General features: G+C 38.9%; 1 protein-coding gene across 3 annotated transcripts in view; it reads right to left on the bottom strand.

Moving 5' to 3' along the window:
- DPP10 (dipeptidyl peptidase like 10) overlaps positions 1-24,575 on the bottom strand; it is an 811,290-nt gene extending 786,715 nt beyond the window's left edge. For 2 of the 3 annotated variants that reach the window (XM_061439625.1, XM_061439633.1), the window contains exon 1: positions 24,495-24,575. In XM_061439625.1, coding sequence (XP_061295609.1) covers positions 24,495-24,566 — 72 coding nt within the window. In that variant the 5' untranslated portion in view covers positions 24,567-24,575. Of the gene's footprint in view, positions 1-24,255; positions 24,380-24,494 lie in introns of those variants that run through there. The other variant, XM_061439629.1, reaches the window with a different exon arrangement.
- Between the last annotated feature and the right edge of the window lie 607 nt (positions 24,576-25,182).

Here is a 25,182-nt window from a genome sequence, read left to right as displayed (position 1 = left end):
TCACAACTATAGCGACATTCTCTACATAGAACTACATTGTGTGCTGTGTGTCTTTGGTCACTCAGTTGTGTCTGACTCTTGAGATCCCATAGACTGTAGCTTGCCTGGCTCCTCTGTCCATGGGATTCTCCAGGCAAGAATACTGGAGTGGGTTGCCATAAAGTGATAGACTTTTATTTACTTCTGTATTACTTCCTGTCTCTTTAGTTTAAAAAGAATGAAAAGAAGGAAGGAAAAAAAGAAAAAAAGCAGAAGCAGGAAGGTAAGTTATTTTAAGGAAGAATGTCTGAGGTTACCCTCAGTGCTTCCAAAGTAAACACTTAATTCCCATGCAGCTCAGTGGTAAAGAATATATCTATCAATGCAGGAGACACAGGTGAGGAGGGTCAAGAAGACCTTCTGGAGGAGAAAACAACAACCCACTCCAGTATTCTTGTCTGGAAAATTCCATGGACAGAGGAACCTGGTAGGCTAGAATCCATGGTGGCAAAGAGTCAGACACAACTGAGCACGCACGCATGCACTGAAAGAATAGGCAGAAACTTCCCCATTCAGAATAGCTTTTTTTGAGCATAATCCTGGTTGTCTAGATGTATATATACACATGAATTTCTATTGATAGGATGATAAAGTTAGATTTTGCCAGGAGTAACACTTAAAATTCATCCATGAGGTATGTCCTGAGACTCTATTGGTTGTTAGGCAAACAGAGGGTTTGGTGTGTCACCTAACACACCAATATCCTGGGATCAAGAGAATCCTGATACACTGCTCTGTCTCACTGTATTTATATTATCTGATCTAAAATTGGGCTCCCCTTGTGGCTCACCTGGTAAAGAATCCACCTGCAATTCAGAAGACCTGGGTTCAATCCCTGGGATGGGAAGATCCCCTGGAGAAGAGAAAAGCTATCACCCTAACATTAAAACCAGACAAAGATGCCACAAAAAAAGAAAACTACAGGCCAATATCACTGATGAACATAGATGCAAAAATCCTTAACAAAATTCTAGCAAACAGAATCCAACAATATATTAAAAAAATCATACATCATGACCAAGTGGGCTTTATCCCAGGGATGCAAGGATTCTTCAATATCTGTAAATCAATGTGATACACCACATTAACAAATTGAAAGATAAAAACTATATGGTTATCTCAATAGATGCAGAGAAAGCCTTTGACAAAATCCAACATCCATTTATGATAAAAACCCTCCAGAAAGCAGGTATAGAAGGAACATACCTCAACATAATAAAAGCCATATATGATAAACCCACAGCAAACATTATCCTCAATGGTAAAAAATTGAAACAAAGTCCCCTAAAGTCAGGAATAAGAGAACAATGCCCACTCTCACCACTACTATTCAACATGGTTTTGGAAGTTTTAGCCACAGTAATCAGAGAAAAAAAGAAATAAAAGAAATCCAGATTGGAAAAGAAGTAAAACTCTCACTGTTTGCAGATGACATAATCCTCTACATAGAAAACCCTAAAGACTCCACCAGAAAATTACTAGAGCTAAACAATGAATATAGTAAAGTTGCAGTATATAAAATTAACATACAGAAACCCCTTGCATTCCTATACACTAACAATGAGAAAACAGAAAGAGAAACTAAAGAAACAATTCCATTCACCACTGCAATGAAAAGAATAAAATACTTAGGAATATATCTACTTAAAGAAACAAAAGACCTATATATAGAAAACTATAAAACACTGATGAAAGAAATCAAAGAGGACACAAATAGATGAAGAAATAGATGTTCATGGATCGGAAGAATCAATATAGTGAAAATAAGTATACAACTCAAAGCAATCTATAGATTCAATGCAATCCCTATCAAACTACCAACAGTATTTTTCAGAGAACTAGAACAAATAAGCTCACAATTTGTATGGAAATACAAAAAAACCTCTAATAGCCAAAGCAATCTCAAGAAAGAAGAATGGAAATGGAGGAATCAACCTGCCTGACTTCAGACTATACTACAAAGCTACAGTCATCAAGACAGTATGGTAGTGGCACAAAGACAGAAATATAGATCAATGGAACAAAATAGAGAGCCCAGAGATAAATCCACACACCTAAGGACACCTTATCTTTGACAAAGGAGGCAAGAATATACAATGGAGAAAAGACAATCTCTTTAACAAGTGGTGCTGGGAAAACTGGTCAACCACTTGTAAGAGAATGAAACTAGAACACTTTCTAACACCATACACAAAAGTAAACTCAAAATGGATTAAAGATCTAAATGTAAGACCAGAAACTATAAAACTACTAGACGAAAACATTGGCAAAACACTCTCTGACATAAATCACAGCAGGATCCTCTATGAGTAATGGAAATAAAAGTAAAAATAAACAAATGGGACCTAATTAAACTTAAAAGCTTTTGCACAATGAAGGAAACTATAAGCAAGGTGAAAAGACTGCCTTCAGAATGGGAGAAAATAATAGCAAATGAAGCAACTGACAAAGAATTAATCTCAAAAATATGCAAGCAGCTCGTGCAGCTCAATTCCAGAAAAATAAGCAACCCAATCAAAAAATGGGACAAAGAACTAAACAGACATTTCTCCAAAGAAGACATACAGATGGCTAAAAAACACATGAAAAGATGCTCAACATCACTCATTATCAGAGAAATGCAGATCAAAACCACAATGAGGTACCATCTCACACCAGTCAGAATGTCTGCTATCAAAAAGTCTACAAACAATAAATGCTGGAGAGGGTGTGGAGAAAAGGGAACCCGCTTACACTGTTGGTGGGAATGCAAACTAGTACAGCCACTATGGCGAACAGTGTGGAGATTTCTCAAAAAACTGGAAATAGAACTGCCATATAACCCAGCAATCCCACTGCTGGATACACACCAAGGAAATGAGAATTGAAAGAGACATGTATACCCCAATGTTCATCGCAGCACTGTTTACAATAGCCAGGGCATGGAAGCAACCTAGATGTCCCTTGGAAGATGAATGGATAAGAAAGTGTGGTACATATACATAATGGAATATTACTCAGCCATTAAAAAAGAACACATTTAAGTCACTTCTAATGAGGTGGATGAAACTGGAGCCTGTTACACAGAGTGAAGTAAGTCAGAAAGAAAAACACCAATCTACAGTATACTAACGCATAAATATGGAATTTAGAAAGATGGTGATGATGACCCTATATGTGAGACAGCAAAAGAGACACAGATGTAAAGAACAGTCTTTTGGACTCTGTGGGAGAAGGCGAGGGTGGGATGATTTGAGAGAATAGCACTGAAACATATATATTATCATATGTGAAACAAATCACCAGTCCAGGTTCAATGCATAAGACAGGGTGCTCAGGGATGGTGCACTGGGATAACCCTGAGGGATGGGATGGGAAGGGAGGTGAAGGCGGGGTTCAGGATGGGGAACACATGTACACCCATGGCTGCTTTATGTCAATATATGGCAAAAACCACTACAATATTGTAATTAGCCTCCAAATTTTTTAAAAAGGGAAAGGCTACCCACTCTAATATTCTGACCTAAGATTTCCAGGTTAATTTGGAAAAGCAAAAGACTAACTTAAGAGATGCTGAATTAAAATGCACAACAGGGTTGATTCCTCATGATAAAATCAAATGATACTGCTACCCAGTCTTTGTGTATAAAAATGTAGTAGTTAACACATTAAGATTTATTTTAAGTCATATTCATTCACTTCGTATGAAATCAGGAATTCTTCTGGTATTGCTTCATATATGTTTTCTGATTAGGTTATTTAGAGATCAAGAAAAATGAATTATAAAACCTCTATTTCCATCAATGTACCTCTTAAACCGTACCCACTTTCTCCTAATATCCCAAGCAGGACATCAAGGATTACTGCCTGTTTCAGATTCTAATAACTGCTTCCCATTTAGTGGCCTGACTTCCCAGAACCATTAGAAATGAAATGTTTTCACCTAATGTTTAAAGATTACCTGCCACCAAGTATGCTCTACCATAATTCAGGAAGTGCATTGTAAAAAATTGATTTTTCTTTAAAATTTTTTGAGAAAAGGAGTTATTTGATTTTAAATAGCTCTGTAACCTTTATGGAATTTTAAAAGAAATTTTTAAAACTTTTCTTTCCCTGTTGTTAAGAATAGTTTAACTAAAACATCCCCTTGTGAAAGTGACTACAGCCTTGGAGACCTGGTCGTCCTTAATGGATCAATAAAATATTTCATCACTGCTATTTTTCTTCCTGGTGTTTTTGTTAATAATTTTCAATACTACTTGGTGGAACAGAGGGGAATGTTTTGACTGAATAGATTTTGTGGGTTTGAAATGGTTCTCACCTACTTCACTATATAAGGTTGTAGGGACATAAGAATTTATCATTTATTTTAGTAATTAAAAAAAAAAAAAAAAGATTCTGCAAAGGACAAGGTCTTCCATCTCTCCCTAAACTATGGTTATTCTTTCTTCTTCACTAGGAGAATAAGTCAACAGTGGCTGAGAACAACATACAGCATTTTTAGGCTAAGCAAATAATTTTAGCATTTTAATGAAAATCAAGTATAGTATACTCTTAAAGAGATGCTTCCAATTTTACAAATTAGTTTAAACCCCCCAGGATACACAAAAATGCAAGCATGACATATATTCATCATCACATACTGAAAGTCTCCATACCACGTAATAAAATTACAGGAAATGATATTTTCACAGTGTTGGGTCCTGTCTACAAGCAGACTTTATGCTTCACAACACCATTCATTCATCTAGTGATATAAAATCTTTCTTATTGTTACAGAAAACTCATGGTACTTTTAAAATGCTATATTAAAATTTCTAAAGTTTGTCTTATTTCCTTACCCTAAGTAACTTATTGAGTATAAATCTGTCTTTAATAAATGACAGTAGATGTCCCTTTCCTTTTTATCTATCCACTGGGAAGTGCTCAAAAATTCCCTGCAAAGTTTTAGAATATGCAACAGTTGGCACTTATTCCTAAGTCTAATGCTTGAGATGGGAAGGATGCTATTCTCTTTTTAATCCATTAGAATAATCTAATTAACATATACAGACCAAGGTTATAAAGCTAAATATATATATATACATAGATGTACACAGCAGTGAAGTAAATGTCAACAAATTGCATACCTTAATTCCAGTTTTACAAATGAGAAGCTGAGGTTCAGAAAGGTTAAGATTCCCAAAGTATTACAGCTAGTAAGTAGAGAAAATATCTTTTTGGTCACATACAGTCAAACACATCCTAATAACCATCAATTGCTTTCTTTTATTAAATTGAGGTTAAATGATTTATTAAATATTTAAATAATATTAAACTTCTCTGGTGGTTCAGACAGTAAAGAATTTGCCTGTAATACAGGATACTCAGGTTCAATTCCTGGGTTGGGAAGATCTCCTGGAGGAGGGCGTGGCAACCCACTCCAGTATTCTTGCCTGGAGAATTCCGGGGACAGAGGAGGCTGGCAGGCTACAGTCCGTGGGGCCACGAAAGAGTCAGACATGACTGAGAGACTAACACTCTCACAAGTGATCTAAGCGATAGTAAATGACTTACTATGTGTGGCTGATTAGAAAAGCATACTGGCTATTTGCCTTTAGAGTTTATGCTACTGTGTGCTCCACTAGACAATTTCTCAGGTGTTTAGTGGGAATGTACTATATTCAGGCAATGTCTCAAGAGCACAGTTCTTCCACATGCATACAAGTGCACAGGCACACACAGGCACCAAAACTGGCTATGGGTTTAGTGGACACAAAGAGCTCTAATTCATAATGAATAAAAGAGTAAATGTGTCAAAGAAGTCAACTGTTAGCCTATTTTAATAATATCCAGATATTTATCAAAACAATTAAAATATCACACATTTTAAATCGACATATGCTAACATTTATATAGAAAGGGAGGTAGCTAAAGAAACTGAGTAGGTTTTACATACAACAAATGTCTCCAGAACAAAGAACAGAAAAAAATGTAAACATTAATAGTGATTATCTATTTAGAAAATAATAGAATTAGAAACTCAGTAGCTGGGGAATAACTGCAGGAGGGAGATTTCTCACTCTATGTATACCAATTTTGATGTTTGAACCACCTGATTATGTTATTCAGAAATTAATGAAGATTGTTGTATTTAAAGTCAGGAAATATAAAAAGATTCAGTTAATATTGGTCATTGAACTAAACAAAATTACATGAGAGTGTTGCAAAATCAGGCTTAGATCTGACACTTAGGTTGCTGAATAACTAGGGTGAAAGCATTCACCTTTTCATTCATTAAAATAGTGAAGCCCATGTGTCGCTCAAGGTTATTGTGAGACACTGGCAAGGCAATCTTAAGTTCTTCTACATGATGAAGTTTACAGACACACCCTATATCCTTTAGTTCTCACCATTTTTCACTAATAAACTTATTTATTAGTTTATTAGTAGACATAAGATACCATGTGAAAGACACTAAAATTAGCTATGTCTAATTTTAAAGCTGGTTTCATATGTCACACAAACTGAAGAACACATTTGGACATGGGAGAAACATTTTTCTTAAAATATTTGAGTAAACATGAAGTTACTCATGGTTAATAATTTCAAAGTAAACTTCATTTGTCATGGACATACAGAAGACGGGAGCCATGCTCTTATCACATTGCCTCACACACAATAGGTATGCACTAAACACTTCGGGAACTGTGTAGTAGAGGACTCAAGAGCAAGGGCTCCAGAGGCAGATGGTGAGGATTCAGATTTCTGTTCTGCCACTCTGGTTCTTGGAAATCTTCTAATCCTCCAAACTGCAGCTTCTCATTTGCAAAACTAGAATAAAAGTAGTATCTATGACATAGAATTATGGTATGTGGCCCTAGTCTAACTACTTTACCACTCGATCTCACAATTTCCCCATTTTTAACATAAGGATGATGGTACAAACTTGCAGAGTTCTAAAGGGGATTATTACTGTTAACTTCCAGTAAAATTACTAGTACTACTATTTTCTGTGTAAAAAAATCAAATATGATGTGCTGATCAACCACACACAGCAAATTATGGCCTCATTTTGATAAAGGAAACACCTGATACTTATTATAATATATATGATTGTATGTGACCAAAAGATAGCTTCCCTAATTACTAGCTGTGCTACCTTGAAAATCTCTTCACCTTCCAAACCGTAGCTTCTCATACGCAAAACTGGAATAAAAGTAATACCTATCACATAGAGTTATGGTGAGGATAAAATGAGATATAGGCACTTGACCACTGCATGGCATTTATGAATAGTATTCAAAACTTTACCCTCTGTCAGTGATAATAAAAATGCCAATAATTTTATTACTAAAACTATTTTCCTTTTATAATTCTAAATTTACTTTGTAACTTTGTTATATCATCAACTTCTTATCGCCAAATTCAGACTTACATTGAAGAAAGTAGGGAAAACCACTAGGCCATTCAGGTATGACCTAAAACAAATTCCTTACAATTATAAAGGAGAAGTGACAAATAGATTCAAGGGATTAGATGTGATAGACATAGTGCCTGAAGAACTATGGATGGGGGTTCATAACACTGTATAGGAGGCTGTGATCAAGACCATCCCCAAGAAAAAGAAATTCAAAAAGGCAAAATGATTGTAGGAGGGAGCCTTACAAATAGCTGAGAAAAGAGGAGAAGCAAAGGACAAAGGAGAAAAAGAAAGACACACCCATTTGAATGCAGAGTTCCAAAGAATAACAAGGAGAGATAAGAAAGACTTCCTAAGTGAACAATACAAAGAAACAGAGGAAAACAATAGAATGGGAAAGACTAGAGATCTCTTGGAGAAGGAAATAGAAACCAAAATTAGAGACACCAAGGAAACATTTCATATAAAGAAGGGCACAATAAAGGACAGAAATGGTATGGACCTAATAGAAGCAGAAGATATTAAGAAGAGGTGGCAAGAATACACAGAAGAACTATACAAAAGAGATCTTAATGACCCAGATAACCACGATGGTGTTATCACTCACCTAGAGCTAAACATCCTGGAGTGGAAAGTCAAGTGGGCCTTAGGAAACATCACTACAGACAAAGCTAGTGGAGGTGATGGAATTTCAACTGAGCTATTTCAAATTCTAAAAGATGATGCTGTGAAAATGCTGCGCTCAATATGCCAGCAAATTTGGAAAACTCAGCAGTGCCCACAGGACTGGAAAAGGTCAGTTTTCATTCCAATCCCAAAAATAGGCAATGCCAAAAAATGCTACCACACAACTGCACTCATTTCACACACTAGCAAAGTAATGTTCAAAACTCTCCAAGCTAGGCTTCTCAGTGAACTGAGAACTTCCAGATATTCAAGCTGGATTTAGAAAAGGCAGAGGAACCAGAGTTCAAATTGCCAATATATGTTGGATCACAGAAAAAGCAAGAGAGTTTCAGAAAAGCATCTACTTCTGCTTCATTGACTATGCTAAAGTCTTTGTGGATCACAACAAACTGTGGAAAATTCTGAAAGAGATGGGAATATCAGACCACCTTACCTGCCTCCTGAGAAACCTGCATGCAGGTCAGGAAGCAACAGTTAGAACCAGACATGGAACAACAGACTGGTTCCAGACTGGGAAAGGAGTATGTTCAGGATGTATAGTGTCACCTTGCTTATTTAACTTCTATGCAGAGTACATCATGAAAAATGCCAGGCTGGATGAAGCACAGATTCAGGCTGGAATCAAGACTGATGGGAGAAATATCAATAACCTGAGATATGCAGATGATACATAATACAAATATACTCATACATATTTTGTACATAATACAAAAATACTCATCTAAATTTAAATCTTTTTTTTTTTTTTTCACTCAGATAAGAAAACTGAGGGTTAGTTAAGGGAAGTGTCTGGCCCCATGTGCAGGGGATCATCCCCTCCTGAGATTCTCAATCCCATATCTATGTTTATTTTCTCCCACCCCTACTGCTTCACTTTCATAAAGGCCTCATTTCCTCTTGGCCCAAATATCAGTTCTCAAGGAAGAGCATACCAAGTTACCATGGAATTTCAAATCAATGCAGTTAGACATATATCATGACCACTGTCTACTCAGTCTTAAAGTTAAAAGGCCAAAGGGAATCATGGTGGAATTCAGTCGGATATCTGCAGACAGATGAGATGAGCTACCCCTGGACTTGCAGTCAGGAAAGTGAGTGCCAAGAGGAGGAAAACTTAGGATACATCTTAAATCAGACTGTGGGAGTGCTTATGGTATCCCTCACCTCCAAAGGGCAGCTCTGAAAGCAGCCATTTTCTAAGAACCACTACTATTATGCAACTTGTTTGTTTGTTTGTTGTTTAGTCACTCAGTCGTGTCCGACTCTCATGACCCTATGGACTGTAGCCCAACAGATCCCTCTGTCCATGGGATTTCCCAGGCAAGAATACTTGAGTGGGTTGCTAGTTTCTTCTTCCAGGGGATCTTCCAAACCCAGGGATTGGACACATGTCTCTTGGATCTTGATCTGAACTTTATTTCGCTAAATCCTCAAGAATGGCTTTTCACCTCCCTGTGTGCAATTATTCTATTAAATACTTCACCTTCTCCACAGAGAGCTATTTGAAATTATCAAACTGTTCTCTCCCATCCTTCAAAAACACCTGGACCAATCTGTTGGGACAACCTGACAAACAGCACTGGATGACTGGCTGCATTCCAGAACTTTGCTGTTGATGAATCAGGTCTGACATTCAAGCTCCAAAGGGCTTGTAAAAAGCTATCATAAAATTGCTTAAGAAGTTGGTTGAAACATCAACTGTAGACCTGGACTGCATCATTTTTGTGAGGTTGGGGATGTTAAGATTTTAGAGAATTTGGAAATGTGTCCATCTTTATAGTGTTAGACCACGGCATTTCTAATCAACCCACATAAGGATTATACAACTCTAGGAAAATGTATCTTTCTTAGACTTAAAATTTACTCTCAACATGGATCCAAAGTAATTATTAGATGTTACTTGTAGAAGATAGGTAAGTGGCAAAAAAATTCTGTCTGCTATAAAAGATAACTACCAAGGTTATAATTTAAATGCCCTTTTGAATATTAACCAGTTTTGGATCTAAGTTTGCAGATTTTGTACGTCATTTATTTCAAGTCTCTTCCTCGCATGTTTTTCAAACCAGCTTTCCCATCTTGATGGTTTCTTTATTAATAAGTTAAATCCTTGACATATGTTCCCTATACACTTATATGAGAAGCCAGGATTTCTTACTTGATAGGGATCAGTGCTGCTTTACAGATCGTATACAATCTACAATCTATCTTTCCATTCTCTGTCACTTCATCTGAGAAATAAAAAATAGCAGAAAATCGAGATTTCACCCAACCATTACACTCATGTCCACCTGCTCCTTGATGCTTCCAGATAGGATCAATATATAATAGATTTAATCTTATTAAACTTACTGCCTAGAAAAAAAATTTTTAAGTAAAAGAAAAAAACCTAAACCAGCTGGAACCTTCCCATTAATTCTCACCCTCTTTTACTTCATCTGACAACAACACAGACAACCAGACATGGCTTCTATGATCCCATGATTGAGTGAGTCACCTACCAACTCCCAAACTGGAAGAGAGGACCTCTAATTACTAAACTACTCTGGTTTCTAAATTCATCAGTGGTTACAACCTTTAACAAGTTAGCCTATATCATTCTCAGTTGTCTTGTCAGTTAATCAGGTAACACAATCACCATAGTTAATTCTAAGAAACTTTTAAAAGAATCTTATCTGTAATAGGGGAAAAAAGTGAAAGAAAAACAAATTATATTGCTTAAAACTCTCAGTCAGAAATAGGGACACACAGCACTTACTACTAATAACTACCATCTACAGATTTTATGCTGGCAATCTAGTAGTTCCCATGCTCAGGTCATGTACTGTGAAACTGCAGCATTTCTATAAGAATGGATATTTTCTCCTCAAAAATTGGCTTTAAATGTAATTTAGCAGATATTAATGATAGCAGTTCCATGCTATTATATTTACTTAATTTTTATCATATATATAACCTCTTGGTACTTTGTGACCTGTCTAAAACACCTTTTCTAGCTATATAGAGACTCATTCTGGAGTTTATGTAATAATCATGGGCTTGTTATACTGCATAGCTCCAAACCAGAAATTTTATACCATGATGCTTTTGTCCTGGATTTCCCCTTAGCTAAAACTGTCTTGTGTGACCAATAAGCAATACGAAGCTGACATTTCTGAGCCCAAACAGCTAATCCTAGATTGTATTTACCTATTTTCAAATATTTGCACCATCTGTGATTCTATATTAGTTTTTTTAGATTCGCCATTACAGCTCTCAGCTCTGAATAGGAATGAAACAGCATTCCAAATGTAGAATGTATCATAAGTATGAGTAGGATATTTAACCATGGAATGGAGGGGAAAAAATCAGGAAAGGCAAATCCATACTCAGTTCTCCACCTTCAGAATGCAAACATTGTTGATTTTTCTGCATTTATAAAGAATCTAAAAATAAATGGATATTTTACTAACCAACACCTAATCCATCTTTGCTTTGGAGCCAAGTTGAACCCATATAGTCTCCATGTCAAAAAAAAAAAAAAAAGTCTCAATATTAAATGTGCTCTGAAGTTTAGTCAAAGTAACAGAGAAAAAAGATGAAGCCAGAGCCTCCAGTCCATCGGAAGCCTGACGCCCCATCCCTTTGCCTTTCTCTGGTAGTTGTTGTTGTTCAACATTCAGTCATGTCCAACTCTTTGTGACACCATAAACTGCAGCACACCAGGCTTCCCTGTCCTCCTCTGTCTCCTGGAGTTTACTCTCAGTCATGTCCATTGAGTCGATGATGCCATCCAACCATCTCATACTCTGTCACCCCCTTCTCCTCCTGCCCTCAATCTTTTCCAGCATCAGGATCTTTTCCAAAGAGTTGGCTTTTCACATCAGGTGGCCAAAGTATTGGAGCTTCAGTACCCATCCTTCCAATGAATATTCAGAGCTGACTTCCTTTAGGATGGACTGGTTTGATCTCCTTGCTGTCCAAGGAACTCTCAAGAGTCTTCTCCAGTACCCAATATACATTAACAACAATACAAGCACAGTCATTTTCATCATCCCCTGATTAATAAACCTATCTCATTGCTAATCTTCAGAACAATTCAGCAAGGTAAGCATCATACCATTTCAGATGAAATATTAAATTCAGAAAGAGACTAGGTAACTTGCTCAAACTAGTTAGTAGAGTTTAAACTGAGGTTGTAACTTCCCAGATGGCTCTGTGGTAAAGAACCCACCTGCTAATGCAAGAGAGGTGTGGGTTCTATCCCTGGGGTGGGAAGATCCCCTGGAGGAGGAAATGGCAACCTGCTGTAGTTTTCCTGCCTGGAGAATCCCATGGACAGAGGAGCCTGGTGGGCTATAGTCATGGGGTCACAAAGATAAGTATGCATGACATCATCAAATGAATAGAAAGCCATTGTTCTTTCCACTAACAAGAATTTTGTGTAAATGTTCACACAAAACTACTTGTCAAACTGGTTCAAAGTAGTTCACATGTCAAAACTGCTTCCTATATATTTAGCATATAAAAGTTCCTCTGATCTAGTACTGAAACGTGGGACACTGACAAAATTACTACATCCTCTAGAAATGGTTCTGTTTTCCAAGAACTCCAGCAAATCAGAAGCCTGTTATTTCTACTAACTTCCAGAGAAAGCTCTAAAATTCACCTTGATGCTTTCTAGAGCACCTGGGTGCATCCCTCCATTCACAAGAAGGGACTCATCCAATCACTTGTCTATTCATCATTGAATTGCAATTTCAAGTGCTGAGTGTAAAGATCAATGGGTCCCCTTTTATGCTGAGGAGAAGAGGAGAGGTCTAAGAATGCCCATGTCTTCACGTATGGTGAGAGTTGCTATCATTTCCTTGGAACAGTGCACCTCACAGATTATTTTCATGATGGCTTTATGGCATTGAGGTGCTCTCTTGCCACAGCTAGTTGGAGAAGATGCTTATATGGTTCCATGGTTTTGTGGCCAGGTGCCAAGAGTCTAAAGACCACTGGCCTAGAACCAGCACATCACAATGGAGAAACCAAGAAATATCAAAGAGTTTTACCTACAGATTCAAAGCCTTTAAGAACACTAATTTAAAAAAAAAATTTTACTCTGATGTCAAATGCTAAGGAAGGTGTCTGTGCCACCAAAAAATCACCAGAGACTCTATATCAATAACTGACTCTGGTGGCATGACACACGAAAAATGCACATAAGTGAAAGACCCCAAATCAAGTATTGCTTCCGATTCTAACCAATGGTGTGATCTGAAACAGGACACTCACCTCTACATTGACTGTCTCCTGATTTGAAAACAAAGACAAGGAGAGTTTCTCAAAATGTTATCATCGATGACTTTATGGCTATTTGATGGAAGAATCTGGAAAAGCAAGGTCACTATGGACATTGCAGTTGTCTAGACTCAAGGAATTAGTCTTGGAAAGAAACTGGATCTCAGAAATACAGAAAGGCAGAAAAAACTGGATTTGGATTTAGAGACGGCACAGATGCAAAGGGAAACACAGGAAATCAAAGGGACCATCCTGTAACATAACAAGCTCTGATTCTGTGTGCAAACAGACATTTGTAAGGAGTGACAGATGCAAAAGAAACCACCCATAATGCCACTCTGGCACTAATGTTGGGTAAATCCCATTTGCAATAATAATATGAGGGTGAGTCTCTTCATTTCAGCTCCAGGTTCAATTCACACCTATCTATCACTGCCAACATGACTTGTCAAGAAATGAAAACCACTTAATTCATAGGATCAGGGAAAAGGAACAACTTTATGAAGATACCTTCAAAATATGCTTTCTTTATATCTTAAAAACACTCTTCATAGTATTCTAAGAGGAAACAAACAGTGAAATGCATAGTCTTTTCCCTTAAAATCTCTAAAAGCTAATGGAGTAGATAGAAAATCTATTCATAAATTCATAAATCCCAGGAAATGTAAATTACATGCCAACATAGCCAAACAAATGACCTATTTCTACATTTGAGACATTCTTCATGAATTTCAGATTTTTCTTTGTGAAAAGATAGTTTTGACCTCTATTCCAAAGGTATCTTGATTCGTAATCCTGTATTCTGTGTCTAAGTGAGAAGAATCATTATGCAAGTTCATAAAACACTGATTTAAAGGGTTGTTTTGTTAAAAAAAAAAAAAAAGAAAGAAAGTTCTAGCATTTGTTTCAAAATATGTGAAATGAAAAAAAAAATCCATGTCTTGCATTCATTAACACATATTAAAACCTTTCCTGGAGGTGAGATGTGATTAATGGAATCATGAGTACCAGAATTTTCACTTACCCATTACTCTTGCAAAAACTAAAATCACATATCAATAACAGAAAAGGCCTGTTTCTACCTTGTATAAGCCTTATTAATGCAACTTTGAGTGGTCTCTCTGGCCCATTATTTGAAAATAAATTGCAGGAGAGCTTTCTATTCAGTTTCTCAAAAATATACCTCAGATTTGTCATATTTAGGTTTTCAGAGCAGAGACTTTCATACAGAAGAAAAAAATCGAATCTGTATTTAGATCTTAAAAGGGGGTTGGGGATAAAGATAATAAAAATGGCTTGTTTCCTCACTTTTCTTCATTTGCTGTCTTGTAACCTGACACATAGGTTTTTGCACTGACCTGAGAAAAATCGATAAGTATGATAAATTACAATAATATTCAAGTCAGATAACATACAACTTGGCTGGAGAATATATAGATGACTTGATTTGGCTCTCCCAGATCTGAAGTCACTTTTGATTATGCACTTTTCTTAAATTTCAACTCAACATATCATCAGTTCCCACATGCAAAGAATTTCTAAGGAAATTCAGTCATTTCTGGAAACCAAACTTCTGGAAAGAGAATATTAAACCATGATCACTTCAAAGAAGATCCTAAACAGTTAAGCAGCTGAAAATAGTACAAATCAGTCGGGTTGTTATAAATTTTTACTGAATGCCTTATAATAAATCAACTGTAATTACTTAGCATATTAAGATCATTTGTGTGAGTGTGTGTATGACCCTATGGAACAGAGCCCACCAAGCTCTTCTGTCCATGGGATTCTCCAGGCAATGGAATAGGTTGCCATTCCCTCTTCCAGGCGATCTTCCCTACCTAGGAATCAAATCCACACCTCCTGCATTGCAGGTGGATTCTTTACCCATGAGCCACCTGGGAAGCCCATGGTAATGTACACACACACACACACACACACACACACACACACACACACACACATATGCTTCAGTTCAGTTCAGTTCAGTTGCTCAGTCATGTCCGACTCTTTGCGACCCCATGAATTGCAGCACACTAGGCCTCCCTGTCCATCACCAACTCCCGGAGTTCACTCAGACTCATGTCCATCGAGTCAGTGATGCTATCCAGCCATCTCATCCTCTGTCGTCCCCTTCTCCTCCTGCCCTCAATCCCTCCCAGCATCAGAGTCTTTTCCAATGAGTCAACTCTTCGCATGAGGTGGCCAAAGTACTGGAGTTTCAGCTTTAGCATCATTGCTTCCAAAGAAATCCCAGGGCTGATCTCCTTCAGAATGGACTGGTTGGATCTCCTTGCAGTCCAAGGGACTCTCAAGAGTCTTCTCCAACACCACAGTTCAAAAGCATCAATTCTTCGGCGCTCAGCCTTCTTCACAGTCCAACTCTCATATCCATCCATACATGACCACAGGAAAAACCATAGCCTTGACTAGACGGACCTTTGTTGGCAAAGTTATGTCTCTGCTTTTCAATATGCTATCTAGGTTGGACATAACTTTCCTTCCAAGGAGTAAGCGTCTTTTAATTTCATGGCTACAGTCATCATCTGCAGTGATTTTGGAGCCCCAAAAATAAAGTCTGACACTGTTTCCACTGTTTCCCCATCTATTTGCCATGAAGTGATGGGACCAGATGCCATGATCTTCGTTTTCTGAATGATGAGCTTTAAGCCAACTTTTTCACTCTCCTCTTTCACTTTCATCAAGTTTAGTATTTTCATTAATGTAAATACAAAATTACCCTTGCAAAAAAACACAATAATCTTCTCAGATAATTTAGACACATAGTGACAATAAGAATAAAAATATGGAGTTGACCAGCAAAGTTCATTTAGGCTTTTCCATAAGCTGTTACCAGAAAACCTGAACAAACTTTCTGGCCAACCCAATATGCCCTAAGTTTTACCCTGGGACAGAAGTTAAGCAAGCCTCTTCACATGGATTGTCACTAATCCTTGCTGCTTTCTCCCCATCCCCTTCCTTTAAAGAGAAGAACAGGTTTCAGAGGGGTTAAATCATTTGCTCTACATTGCACAGCAAATGGCAAAAGAAAGATTCAGTCTGAAATTGTTGGACTCTGTTTTCAACCCTACATAATGTCACCTTCTTCTCCAAAATATAATTAATCTGAGAATCATTTGGCAATTCCAAAATATATTGCAGAAGATGCTGTTCTGGTTAGTGGGAAAAAGCATATTATCTGCAAATTGGTTTAAACATTATTAATGCTTTAACAATTCTGAAATAAACCATGGGATGAACAAACTTGAAAAGAAAATGAAAATAATTTTCTATTATGTAGAAGACATTACCAAGAGTGCTGTTAACATCAATTACAGTTTGAAATAAAATGTTTTTTCTATCAGCTTCGGATAGAAGCCAGTTTTCTGCATTTGGTCTGGCGGCTGGGTGTTATATTTACCATAACATACAAGTATGTCAGAAAGCTTAGGAATTTAGGGCAGTTTAAGGAAAATGAATGAATAATAGATGAAGTCTCTCTTAAATGTCCCATTCTCCCTACTGAGCCTACTCCCCAGCTTCCTCTCTTACCCTGGAAATGACAAGCCTTCTTTTAGTGAATACATAATAAATGATAAGAATATCAAAAAAAAAAAAGAATATCTACCAGGTAGGGGAATGGTAGGCACACATTTTAAAAGCCTTGGAAAACATGTGTTGTCTAGATGGAGAAAAGTAAACAGAGGTTGGCTATTGCCAAAAAGCTTGTAGACCAGGTCAAGTACAAGTTTTAACACAAGACTGAGCTGGAAATAATCAGTACTGAACTATATGACTTCTCAAGGAGAGGCAGCATACACTTTTCACTGAAGTATTTCTAACTTTATATGAAGATGTGTTTATGAAGAAGTTTATGTTTCCTCCACTATTTATTTTTGCTCTTTTGGAGCTTTTAGAGGTCTTCAAGTAGGGAGAGCTCCACCCTTTCCTGGTTGACACATATTTTAGTACTTATCCCCATTAAAATGTTTCAGTAAGATATTAACTTGATTAGAACCCACAGAGTCACTCAAAAAGCATGAAAATACATGGAGGTAACTTTAATAGTCAGACATCAAAAATGTTGTGTATATTTAAATATTGCAATGGAATAGCTGTTAAAAAAAAAAAAAAGTGTGTGTAAAAATATTTCAAATTATCTGAGCCCAATACTGGGTTACTTAGTCTCACTCCCAATGATAGTAGGCACACCCACCCTGGGCTCCTCAGGGGACTCCACTTGCGATGCACATTTTCCTGTTCCAAAACTAAAATCTCATCTCCTGAGATATTTCTGTAAGCCACACCCCTCTTTTCTCCTTCTCCATGCTTATTACCAATATAAGTACATTGAAAACAATATGCATGTTCAGCAGCTAATTCCTTGGAGAAGGAAATGGCAATCCACTCCGGTGTTCTTGCCTGGGGAATCCCAGGGATGGAGGAGCCTGGTGGGCTGCCATCTATGGGGTCGCGCAGAGTCAGACACGACTGAAGCGACTTAGCAGCAGCAGCAGCAGCAGCAGTGAGACTTAACCAATGTTTACTTTTAGCATGGCCTCTTATAGAGTAGGACAGTAAAGAAGTGAGGCTTTTTTAATTTTTGTTTGTTTAATCTTATTTGAAGGATAACTGCCTTATAGTATTGCATTGGTTTCTACCAAACATCAACATGAATCAGCCATAGGTTTACCCATGTCCCCTCCCAATTGAACATACCTTCTACCTCCCTCCCCATCCCAGTCCTCTAGGTTATTACTGAGTCCTGTTTGAGTTTCCTGATTCATACAGCACATTCCCTTTGGCTATCTATTATACATATGGTAATGTATGTTTCCATGTAACTCTATACAGCCCACCCCACCCAAGCCATGTTCATAAGTCTGTTCTCAATGTCTGTGTCTCCACTGCTGCCTTGCAAATAGGTTCATCAGTACCCTCTTTCTAGGTTCTATATATATACACTAATATACAATAATTGCTTTTCTCTTTCTGACTTACTTCGTTCTGTATAATAGGCTCTAGGTTCATCCACCTCATTAGGACTGACTCAAATGTGTTCCTTTTTATGGCTGAGTAATATTCCATTGTATATATGTACCATAGCTTCTTTATCCATTCCTCTGTCAATAGACATATAGGTTGCTTCCATGTCCTAGGTATTGTTAACAGAGCTGCAATGAAAATTTGGGTACATGTGTCTTTTTCAATTTTGGTAGAGAAGTGAGTTTTCATTGAGTGGAAATAAGGATGTTATGAAATATTGTAAAGTCTGCATTTCTGCCAACTCAATGCCTAACTCAGTAATATTTACTACATCATTAAAATATTTTTATGCATGTGAAAACTCATATGTAATCACATACATATGTGTACTAATTAATGCAATATTCTGGAAAATACTAAAATGATATAGCAGCTGTACATGACTCAATGATCCTCTAAGTTTCTTCCTCCCTGGGTTCCTGTTCCCAAACTATACATGTAATGAAAGCACTTTGTATGAGATAAGCATTTTTCAAAAGCTTTTACTTATTATTTCATTCAGTCCTTACAACAATCAGGTATAGGATCTATAGCCACCTCCATTCACAGATGAAATACAGAAAATGACTTATCTTGCTACCAAAACACAGCAATGACTATCAGAGCTGAGATATGAATTTGAATCTGAGCTTTCCAGTGCATAATATATAGATAGTGGTAAATAAATACTCCGGTTGATGGCACAAAAACTCACAGTCCTAGTTGCAGCATCCTAGCTTTGTAGCAGTGCTAATGGTAAAGAACCAGCCCACAATGGAGGAGATACAAGATTTAGGTTCAATCCCTGGGTTGGGAAGGTCCCCTGGAGGAGCACATGGCAACCCACTCCAGTATTCTTGCCTGGAGAATCCCATGGACAGAGGAGCCTGAGGGCTATAGTCAGTCCACAGGGTCACAAAGAGTTGGACACAGCTGAAGGAACTCAGCATGCCATGCATGCTACATGATACCCTATAAATAAATTTAAAATGTGTCTATAAGTACTAAAAGTCTAAAACATAATCATAAATGGTCCAAGAAACCAAAGTTTGAAAATAATTTTAATTTTACTTAGACTAGGAGAAATTGGTTCTAGTGTTTTGTTTCCAATATAACGCTCTTCATAAGATAATGCAGCATTAATATTTAATAATACAATTTTATTTAACTTGTTTTTATATACTTTAATCTTTCTTAAATGTGCAATATGCTCAGTCTTTCAAATAAACAGAGAGATCAGAAGCTTATAAGCAAGGAACGTTTTGTGGTGTGTTCTAAACTCAGCAGATAAAATGTTGTACATATTTGCAGTAAGACATATATATATAATATATGTAATAAGAAATTAAGGGATGATAGGACTTCCCTGGTGGCTCAGATGGTAAAGCTTCTGTCTACAATGTGGGAGACCTGGGTGCGATCCCTGGGTCAGGAAGATTCCCTGGAGAAGGAAATGGCAACCCACTCCAGTACTCTTGCCTAGAAAATCCCATGGACGGAAGAGCCTGGTGTCCATGGGGTCGCAAAGAGTCGGACACGACTGAGCAACTTCACTTTCTTTCTTTCATTTTAGGATGTATATATCTCCTAAGTTATGGATGGCATCATTGATTCAATGGACATGAACTTGGGCAAACTCCGGGAGATGGTGAGAGATAGAGAGGCCTGGCATGCTGCAGTCCATGGGGTCACAAAGAGTCAGATATAACTTGGTGACTGAACAACAAGTTATAAAAACTTCTACATAGCACCTGTATCAAATGTCTTTTATAACCAAATGATACAGAATTCTTCCACCAATAAGATACTATGTATTTTATATTGAATGTTGAGAAGTAATACATTTTCTGTTAAAGTTTCTTAACATGATTTCTAAAAGCTTTCTTTGACGTTCTGTGTTAAAAACAATATAAACTAAATTATGACATGTTTATGTATTAGGGAAGAATAACTTTTTTATGAATTCATTAAGTATTCATTTGAAATTTTTAATCAGGTTTGTTGACCAAAGTGGAAGTAAAAATACTGGATCCTAATTTCTTTGTGAAAACTTTAGGTTAATATCACCTAAAAGTCAAAAGTACCCTAATATTTTACAAAAGGCATTTTACGTATTATCTATTTAACCCCAATTTTGTTCATGAACTATTTCATTAATAGGCTGTTATGTAAGAGAGTAAGAGAGTGGATTTCTACTAGAATGAGTTTTACTGTTGTTGTTGATTTTTTATGCATAACTAATGCTGCCTCTGCAGCCAAACAGTTGTTTATAAAAATACACTTTTTAGTCATACTTCAGGAAATAAGGTTATCGTTTTTTTTCTTGTTTAATTTTTTTGTTTGTTTGTTTGCTTTTTTGTTGTTGGGTTTGGTTTTTTGGAGCTGAGAGACCTATCAAACATTTTAGAAAATATTTTTACCCATTGGACTCAGCAGAAGGGTGCCACCTGGTGGCAACTTGAGCAAATTCTAAACCAGGTCTAACTATAAAAAGGTATGTTTAAGAAGCCTCGAAAGTCTTACCACTACCAAGGGCAAATGATAGAAATATTTTTTTTAAGTTCCTATGTACTTATCAGGATATATCTGGTTTTATATTATTTTAAGAGATACTAACCTAATTTTTTAATTTCAAGATTTATTATTTACATTTACAGTTGAAGAGTTAAACAAAATCTTTACCTATTTTATATTCAAGGTAAATTTATACACATGCATATGTAATATTTGCAATTCTTCTGCATTATGCCAGTAGAAGGGTGTTGAACTGTAATTGTGTAAAGGTTAGAAGATGGAGCTTTAGAGTTAAAAGAGCTTATTTTTTTAACTGCCATAGACTAGGACTATGTCTCATCTGTACCACTTATGAAGACAAGGTTGATCAAGTTGTTTAGTTACTTGAGAGAATTCTCTGTTCTCATTCCTACACTAGGAATAATAACAAGACCTAACTTAAAAATTGTCAGCTTTGAGGATCAAGTAGGAAAATGCATTCAGTGAGTGTTACCTTATCAACCCAGAGGACAGTACTCAGCACATGGCAAGCACACAGGAAGAGATTTCCAAATCCAATAATAAGTTACAACTAGCCACTCAAGATTATGTATTCCCTGATGTAAAATGGATATTGATTACGTTAAGTGGGAATGACTGCTTCTACCCACAGCTAAGCATTTATTTTTAGACATTTTGTAAATGTGGAGTGTTATAAAAACAACAGAAGTAACTGTTGTAAACATTTATTTAATCAATGAAGCTTTAAAGGCAAGACTACTGAGATGATGAAAATATCTCCAATGATTCAGAACAGTAATAAAAATATGCAGTCCCTGTTACTCTTGTTGCATCTGCTCCCAGAGGAGGGGCTACCTCTGGTCATGGCACCCTACGCTAGAAGACAGTAGTAGATAAGGTGAAATAGGGACGCCGAACTCTCTAAAAGGCCACAACAACAATTAAATTATGTGGTTCATAACCATCTCACGGAGAAGAAAGACTCTGGTCTTCCATGATGCTGTTCGTAGAAATGGGTATTTGATGGCCTCTGGACAAGGCATCTTTGAGGTTTCATAATAATCACTACCACAAAAAGCAAAAGACCTTTCTGGCAATATTCAAAAGCTTAAATCACTCAAAATCAACACCTAGCAAGTGACTTACTGGAACATGCCTCCTATTAAACCATTAAGTAGGATTTCATAAAGCTACACTTTTAATTTTGTGAATCTTTTTTTTTTTTTTCCGGAAAGATCACAGAAACTTGAACAATCGATCTTGTCTATATGGAGGTATTGTATCTGGGGCCACATGAGAGTTACCTAACAACTGCAGAATTAAATCACAATGACTAATACTATTAATAAAAAACCTAGACTCTTAAAAGAAATAGTTTAAGCCATCACAGCAATTGTCCACATCATCTGCTCATCATTTTGTATGTCAAGCTTTAGACAAAGAATAGACTACACATAGGTATATTCTGGGATTGCCTGGAAAACTCCCAGTGGGGTGCTGCCATGTATATTTCAGTCTTCCTTTCCTTTCCCTTGAGAAATCAATCTCTTTCATTTTAGCTCAAGTGTAATATGCATACCATTGACATTGTAAAATCACATCAGTGCTCAGAAAGGCACTTAAAAAAAACTCAATTAAAACATGAGTTCTACAAATGGCCACTCCCTGACTATTTGAAGTGGCATAAGCAAAAATGCACACTAACAACAGATTCAAGCTTGAGTCTCTGTCTTCATGTGAATTTTAAGTACCAGATTAGTTCTGAAAAAAGGCTTTGCTGTGGATATACAGCTTGTCCACTATTTACATAAACATTTTCAGCTTCTGTATCCTCTGCTTCTTCCTCCCCACCTCCACCATCACTGAACTGTTTGCAGAGCCTCAAGTAACCAGCTGGTGTCACAGGTTAGTGAGTAAAGATTTCATGTGGAAACTCTCACCTGGCTAATCATTCTTATTGGTAGTATCATTCCAAGTGCAGTAGAGAGGCTCAGTGGCTTATTAATGAAATTTAAGAGCTGTCAGCCTGAAAGAGGATGTTAAATCCATGCTCCTCTCCTGAAATTATTTTTATAATCAGATAACCCGTTGCTACCTTGTGATGTGTGCTGGAGGGAGCAGGGAAAAGAGATACAAGGAGAAAGGACAGGTTATATACATGTTTTAATATTTTCATACTTTTCTCAGGGTAAGGAGCAAAAAGAATGGTTTAAGAAAACAAGTGCTTTATAAAAACTGCAACATCCATCTCAGTAAAGGGAGGGGGCTTTAAGTCTGAGTAATCCTCACCACCTATGTGAAACATATGTGAGCAAAATGAGAAGGGTGGGGGAAGGGCGAAAGAGAGGCCACTAGCCAGGAGCGACAGCCAGGACTAGAACATTAATAACGGCAGCCCTAGAGTCGCCCCCTCTGCCTCCCACCACTCTGAGCGGACAGCTCCCCTTCACTAACTCCTCAATGCTTAAAATATGCGAAGAGCTGAGCCCTACTGTAGCCTCGCTGTTTGCACCCCCTTCATCCACTTCTAGCAATGAGCTCGAAGTGTCTCCGCCAGAAATGCTTTGAGAGGCCTTCAATAGTGCGCTCGGGGCAGAGAGACCACCTCTGGACCCCGGCGCCTCCATCCTCCAGCTCCGTGGTTATCCGCAGACCTAAGTACAACCCTCTTGGTTCAGACTCTCTAAATGAGTAAACGTGACAGCCTCCCTCCTCTCGGCCAGGGCACCTCGGCGCTCCCGACCCTCCAACTTTGGGAAAAGACGACACCGAACTCACGAGTCACCCCAACCCAGGGACAGAGACGAGATGGAGATTCACCGTATGGTTATGCTACAGATTCCTAAAGACCGAAACAAAACGGGGTGACCAGAGAGGAAAGACAGAAAACGGACTAAAATTACCCTCAGCCAGCACAGCGCACCCCCTCATTTCTGCAGAAACAACACATCTGGACTCAACAAATCACTAAAGCCACTATCTTCCCAGTTCCACCTAATCATGCCTTTTTGCTCCAAGCTCGGTTCCAAGCAGACAACAGATGCGTGGTACACCCTCTTCCCCCATTTTGCGTCCCTCACCCCCACCCCCGTCCCGGTCTCCTCAAAGGAAAACAGAAAGGAAAGGAAGTACTCTGATGGCCTAAAGGTCATCTGCCTACTCGGGTAAGCTTTGGTCTCAGCTACGTGAAAACAGGGTTCGAACCCAGCAAGTGGAAGCCTCCAAGAGAGCAGCAATTCCTCCAACGTGCTTCAATAGGAGCCAAGAGGTCCCCATTTCTTGGCCCCGGCCACCTCCCCTCCGTCGGGGGCCGGCCCGAGGGGTTGCCCAGGCCACCCCTCCTTTACCTCTCTGCCCCCTTCCCCGCGGCTCTCCACCTTGCGCATCCTCTCGCCCGGCCCCGGAGCGCACTCGGAGGCTCTAACTTCGTGCAGAGTCCATGGATGAGCTGAGGAGAGCCTGGAACTGGGGCGGGGGTGGGTGGGGAGAAGGAGGCGTGGGAGCTGAGCCCTGGAGGAGGGGCGGGGGAAGCGCGGGTTGGAGTCTCCCTTCCTGGGAGGGCCTGGCCGCAGCTGCCAACTCTCACCTGGTCCGCCGGCTGCGCCTGGCTCGCCCTGGCCCCTGGGGTGGGCTGTTGCTCCTGCTTCATGGCTGTCATCGCCCGCGGCCCGTGTTGGCGCTCACTTCCTCGCGGGCACTTCAGACTCGGGGACCGTCACTTGGCAGGGATTGCATGTCACAGGCTCCCGATGCTCTCCGAATTGGCGGAAGGCAAAGCGGCAGCGACGGGGTGGGGGGAGGGGAGCGATGGGGAGGGGAAGAGGAGCGGCACCAGGCAAGCTCCCCCTCGCAGGATCCCTCCTTCGGCCACCGCAGACCCTCTAACTCCCCACTCCCCCCGCCCCCCACCACCACCCCACCACCCCAAGGCGTAGACAGCCCTGGAGAGCGGACACCACCAAGTGACAAGTTAGCGGAGCGGCGAGCGGCTGGAGAGCGGCACCTGACAGTGCTGGAGCGTTGTCTCGCAGTCCCGGAGGAGCCCGGCTCGCCTTCCACCGCAGTCTGCGCCCCCCGCCAGCCCCCGGGGGCTCCCCGCGCAGAGCTCAGCTCGCCAGGTGGAGCAGCCGGGAGCCGCGCGCCAGCATCTCTGGAGCAACTGCAAAGCGGGCGAGAGCACTGCGCCTGGCGCGAGCTCCCCACACGCGCGGCGGAGGCTGCCCAGCTCCGCGGGTCCCCTCACCCCCTCCCGCCCCCCGCGGGCTCCTGCTAAA

Source organism: Bos javanicus, chromosome 2 (assembly GCF_032452875.1).
Source record: "Bos javanicus breed banteng chromosome 2, ARS-OSU_banteng_1.0, whole genome shotgun sequence".
In the NCBI taxonomy this organism is placed as follows: Eukaryota; Metazoa; Chordata; class Mammalia; order Artiodactyla; family Bovidae; genus Bos; species Bos javanicus.
Note: the sequence above shows the minus strand (reverse complement) of the source record. Positions and strands in the feature narration are given on the sequence as shown.